Here is a 5,882-nt window from a genome sequence, read left to right on the forward strand (position 1 = left end):
CTCTGCATCCCCAGGTTTACCAGCATTGTAGAAGAGTCCAGTGCTTGGTTCTGGGTCTGTATGAACGTTATATTTCAGGTCCGGTCACTGACTCGCCTGTTCTTTTCTTTTAGGCCCTCCAGTGTAGTCCACCATGGGTGACATGAAAACCCCGGACTTTGATGACCTCCTGGCTGCATTTGATATTCCAGACATGGATGCCCGGGATGCCATTCACTCTGAGCCTGAAGATGAAGGCCAGGCTAAGCCGGCACCGGGAGAAGCAGTCAGCTCTGATCACGGACTTCCTCACACGGACATCACGGCGGTCAGCGTCATGGTCAAGAACACGGTTTGTCCCGAACAGGTGGATCTGCTTGACATGCATGGGAAAGAGGTCCATGGGCTGGGCCCTCGGCTCCTTCAGAATGGATTCAACAGTCCAGAGGTCCCCCGATCATCTGTATCCGCAGCTGCTAATGGTGGGGAGAGCTGGGGACCCCGGGCAAAAGCCAAACCCATTGACTTGTTCACTGAATTCCCCCCAGTGGAGAATCCCATTGATAGCCACGTGTCGGACTTAATCGATAGGCCCCGGGATATTAAACCCAAGGAAAGGCCGATATTTGAGACCCCAGATCCGGTTCTTTGTCCTCCTTCCAGTGATTCCCCAGCAGAGGGTGCAAATAGCCTGACCAGAGTCATTCCCCAGGCCTACAGCAAGATGGCGCCAGGCACTGGACCTTTAGGCCTGAGTCTAAGCACTCACGTCATTAAGGAGGAGCCTGTAGAAAAAAGTCCACAGAGTCCAACAGATCCAAGAGAGAGTTCATTAGAACATTTGCAGCATGTTCACTACCCTACCGAAGGACCCCCCGTGTCCTCCTGGACCAACACGGACGGAGCTAAGAGACTGTTGCCAAAAACAAGCCAGCCGGGCAGTCCAGAAGACGCAACCCTCAAGGCTCCATCTAACACAGCACCAGTAGTGGAGTTGTCAGAAGTCCGGAAAGAACCCAAAACAAGTCCTGAGACTAAAGTACCGAAGGAGGAGCCAGGCTGGAGCCCAAAAAGTTCAACCAGTGACGTGGAGGAGGAAGAAGGGATTAGTTCCCCATCATCAAATTCATCGAGACCTCTCAAAGTCCGTATCAAGACCATAAAGACCCAATCAGGGAGCATCACCAGGACAGTCACCACGGTGTCCTCGGATTCGGATACAGTGGTCTCTGCTCTGGTGTCTGAGGAATCGCCGCAACTTCCAGTTTCGGAATCCAGCCAAGAAGAGCCCACGGAGCCCACACATGATGATAAAGTCCAATCACCACAAAAGGGCGATCTGCCCTCCAAAATGGAGACCTCTCCTGGGGTCAAACTTCCTCTAGGCAATGGTGTCAAATTCCAAGGCCCCATCCTTCCCGTCTCCACCATTCAGAACGCCAGCAGTGTGATGCTAATGGCGGCCAGCGTCGCCCAACAGAAGGCAGTGGTCATGCCAACCAACACAGGCAAAGTGGTGGCCAAGAACATCATCCACCTGGTACAGCAACCTCTTCATACCAGCATCCCCCTGACCAACATAAACCTGAACAACCAGGGGTCCAACACCACCCCCATCACCACTACAACCAGCCCACAACGTAACGCTACTGTAGTCATGGTGCAGTCCCAGAAACCGGCACCACCTGTGACCGGCACCGTCATCTCCCGAACACAGTCCAGTTTGGTTGAATCCTTCAACAAGATTCTGAACAGCAAGAACTTACTGCCAACGTACAAGCCGAATCTCACGCCTCCGGCAGACTCTAGCCTCAGCCTGCCAGTCTTTGGGTTCCGATGTTTAGAATGTGGCGATTCGTTCGCCTTGGAGAAAAGCTTAGCCAGGCACTACGACCGGCGGAGTATGAGGATTGAGGTGACCTGTAACCACTGCACCAAGCGCCTGGTCTTCTTTAACAAATGCAGCTTACTCCTTCATGCCCGCAAACACAAGGACAACGGGCTGGTCATGCAGTGCTCCCACCTGGTCATGCGACCCATCGCCTTGGAGCAGATGATTGGACAGCCAGATGTCACGCCTCTCGTCTCCGTGGCTGTGCTGACTCCCGGAAAAGCGTCCACCCCCGGCCCCGCCCAGGACGCCCCCCCCACGGCTGCCTCGACCAGTCCATCTGGGGATCCGGCACTTCTTCCCGAACAGTCGGTCTACTCCACATTTAGGTGCCTGGAGTGCAAGGAGCAGTGCAAGAACAAGGCCGGGCTGGCGCAGCATTTCCAGCAGGTGGCGACCACGGCCGGTAATGGCGTCACGGTATGTAGCCGAGTTCCGCAGTCTACAAAGTTGGGTAGGGGGAGGCTGTAGGTGGGTGGCGGCCCCCCGGAATTGTAACTCAGCTCTTCTTCCTGAAAAGTGCTGGGTGCAGCCAATCACAGGCCATGCTACTGCAAAGTCATTCCGGCTGTTTCTCTGATTGCTGTCTTCTTTCCGACAGGTGTGCCCCCTCTGCCCCATGATGATGCCCAATCGGTGCAGTTTCGAGGCCCACCAGCGCATGCACAAGCAGGCCCCACCTAACGTCTGCCCTGAGTGTGGGGGTAACTTCCGGATCGAGAATTTCCAAACTCACCTGAAGGAGACTTGCCTACACTTCTCTCGGAGGATCGGTTACAGGTACCCTGAGTCATGTGACCAGCCAGGCACCACGTGTGGCCCTTACCTAACACTAACCTTCCATTCTACTCTCCAGGTGTCAAAGCTGCGCACTGGTATTCGGAGGTGTCAATTCCATCAAATCTCACATCCAGACGGCACACTGCGAGGTCTTCCATAAGTGCCCCATCTGCCCCATGGCCTTCAAGTCTGCCCCCAGTGCTCACGCTCACATTTACACCCAACACCCGGGATTCAGCAATCAGCAGGCCAAGTAGGTGACATTTAGGGTGGGGGAGATTCTATAGATCTGTATGTAGAATATGGGAATGTAAATATGAGACAGCAATTCTGTTTATGTTCTTTTCGAGAATGATCTACAAGTGTGCAATGTGTGACACGGTTTTTACCCACAAGCCTCTGCTCTGCTCTCACTTGGATCATTCACACTTCGACCAGCACCTGGGTAACCAGAGAGTGAGCGTCTTTAAGTGCCCGGAGTGCCCCCTGCTGTTTGCCCAGAAGCGGACCATGCTGGAGCACCTGAAGGTAAGTGGGTGCCACCTCCCCCTCCCCCGCCCTTCCTGTTCTTTGACCCGCTGACTCCTGGTCATCTTCCCGCAGACCACCCACAACAGTGTGGTAAAGGAAGATCCTCCCCAGACACCAGAATCTGTCACCCCCAAGCCGGAACCCATGGAGATGCCAGTGACCCGACTGCCAGATCCAGTACCGGAGACAGGACCGGATCCAGAACCGGAAATGGAGGATTCCTCGTCCTCGGATTCTCCCAGCTCCCCAGAGGTGAAGAAGAAAACCAAACCCAAAGAAGCCCGCAAACCCGACGGACCGCGCCAGAGGAGCAACTGCTGGACCTGCGGCATCTGCCACTCCTGGTTCCCCGAGAGGGACGAATATGTGGTGCATATGAAGAGGGAGCATGGCAAGGTCAGTGAGGGGGGCACCTACCAGGGGGTATCTAGGTAGGAAGGGTAGATGGATAGGTAGGGGGTGATATCAGAGTGGAAGTAAGCATGTAGTGGTGAAATTAGAGAGGCAGAAGTGAGTGAGGCCGGCATATAGCTGGGTTATAGGATGTAAGGGTATATTAGGAGGTAGAATAAGGCTGGGGGTATATGGAGGGGTGGAACAGGACCTGGGGGTATACAGAGGGGTGCAGTGGATATGGGGGAATATAGAGGGGTAGAATGGATGGTAGAATGAATGGTATGAATCTCAGGGTATATAGGGGGTGCAGGATAGATCTGGGGGTATATAGAAGGGTAGAATGGATTGTGGGGGGGTATATAGGAGGGTGGAATAGATATGGGTATATTATCTATTAAAGTATGTAGATTGAATCTGGAGGTAAATAGCAGGATCCTGGGGGTATGTAGAAAGGTAGAATGAATGACCTAAATCTCACAGTATATAGGGGGTGTGGAATAGATCTGAGGGTATAAAGGAGGGTAGAATGAATGTGGGAGAGGGAAGGGGGCACATATAGGGGGTAGAATGGATCTCGGAGCATATGGAAGAGTAGAATAGATCTGGGGCTGGGGGAGGGGGAGGGGACATAGGAAGGTAGAATGGATCTGGGGGGTATAAAGGGATCTTGGTGCATATAGGAGGGTGATATGGATCTAGGGGTAAATGGTAAATAGAAGGGTAAAATAGATCTGGGGCGCACATAGCGGGTAAAATAAATCTGGGTTCAAATAGGGGTGTAGAATGGATCTGGGTTTATATAGGGGTGTGTAATGGATCTGGGGTACATAGGGGTGTACAATAGATCTGGGGGGACACATAGGAAGGTAGAATAGATATGGAGGTATATAGGGGTGTAGAATAGATTGGGGCGGGTGCACATAACAAGGAAGAATTGATCTGGGGGTATATAGGGGGTAGAATGGATCTGTGTGGGCACATAGGACGGTAGAATAGGTTTGGGGGTATAATAGATCTGGGGGTATATAGGCATGTAGAATGGATCTGGGGGTATTTAAAGGGGTATAATAGATCTGGGGGTATATAGGGGTATATTAGATCTGGGGTATATAGGGGTGTAGAAGCCATGTCCACAGAAATAATGGAGGTGCATGAGATTGATGGAGGTGAGCCAATAAGATCCATTTCCTGTTTTCTTCCAGTCTGTAAAGAAATTTCCCTGCCGGCTGTGTGACCGCTCCTTCTGCTCCGCCCCCAGCTTGCGGCGCCACGTGCGGGTAAATCATGAAGGCATAAAGCGGGTTTACCCCTGCCGGTTAGTATGAGCTCCCCTCTGTTATGTGTGATACCTCCAGAGGTAGCAGGGAATTCTGGGTAATTGCTTCTGCGGGTGGATTACTGGACCTCACTGAGACCCAGACATATACCCAGCTGCCACTAGATGGTGATAAAGAGGCATTGTTGTAATGATACCCCCCTGGACCTGACCCATCTGCCCTGTGTATCCCCCCCAGGTACTGCACGGAGGGTAAACGCACTTTCAGCAGCCGCCTTATTCTGGAGAAACACATCCAAGTGCGTCATGGCATCAAAATCACTGATCAGACCCGGAGCCAGGAGGTGATGGTGACCCGAAACATCCGCTCTCAGGTACCAGTTACTGAATGATGGCAGCGATCAGATAGAGGAGACTTCTTCTTCTTTTATCTTCCCACAATTCCCTGCACTGCTCCCCCTGCAACAATAGCCAATCAGACAGCAGTAATTAGCTAACTAAATGTAGGGGAGGTCATGTGTGGCCCCGAGGTCACCAAGAGACAGCAATAATGTTCTATGTCTGCAGTCTCTGACCGTCTCCTGTACTATGTCTGCAGTCTCTGACCGTCTCCTGTACAACGTCTGCAGTCTCTGACCGTCTCCTGTACCAAGTCTGCAGTCTCTGACCGTCTCCTATACTATGTCTGCAGTCTCTGCCCATCTCCTGTATTATGTCTGCAGTCTCGGACCTTCTCCTGTACTATGTCTGCAGTCTCTGACCGTCTCCTGTACAATGTCTGCGGTCTCTGACTGTCTCCTGTACAATGTCTGCGGTCTCTGACCGTCTCCTGTACTATGTCTGCAGTCTCTGCCCATCTCCTGTATCATGTCTGCAGTCTCTGACCGTCTCCTGTACCATGTCTGCAGTCTCTGACCGTCTCCTGTACCATGTCTGCAGTCTCTGACCGTCTCCTGTACCATGTCTGCAGTCTCTGACCGTCTCCTGTACAATGTCTGCAGTCTCTGACCGTCTCCTGTACAATGTCTG

At 52.5% G+C, this 5,882-nt stretch overlaps 1 protein-coding gene across 2 annotated transcripts in view; it reads left to right on the top strand.

The window, feature by feature from the left end:
* The window catches only part of ZNF687 (zinc finger protein 687), a 13,230-nt gene that overhangs the window by 5,041 nt on the left and 2,307 nt on the right, over positions 1-5,882 (top strand). For both annotated transcript variants that reach the window (XM_072428918.1, XM_072428919.1), the window contains exons 2-8: positions 114-2,290; positions 2,472-2,650; positions 2,727-2,903; positions 3,001-3,178; positions 3,254-3,577; positions 4,780-4,892; positions 5,092-5,227. In XM_072428918.1, the coding sequence (XP_072285019.1) occupies positions 134-2,290; positions 2,472-2,650; positions 2,727-2,903; positions 3,001-3,178; positions 3,254-3,577; positions 4,780-4,892; positions 5,092-5,227 (3,264 nt within the window). In that variant the 5' untranslated portion in view covers positions 114-133. The remainder of the gene's footprint in view (positions 1-113; positions 2,291-2,471; positions 2,651-2,726; positions 2,904-3,000; positions 3,179-3,253; positions 3,578-4,779; positions 4,893-5,091; positions 5,228-5,882) is intronic.

Source organism: Pyxicephalus adspersus, chromosome 12, assembly GCF_032062135.1.
Source record: "Pyxicephalus adspersus chromosome 12, UCB_Pads_2.0, whole genome shotgun sequence".
Lineage (NCBI taxonomy): Eukaryota > Metazoa > Chordata > Amphibia > Anura > Pyxicephalidae > Pyxicephalus > Pyxicephalus adspersus.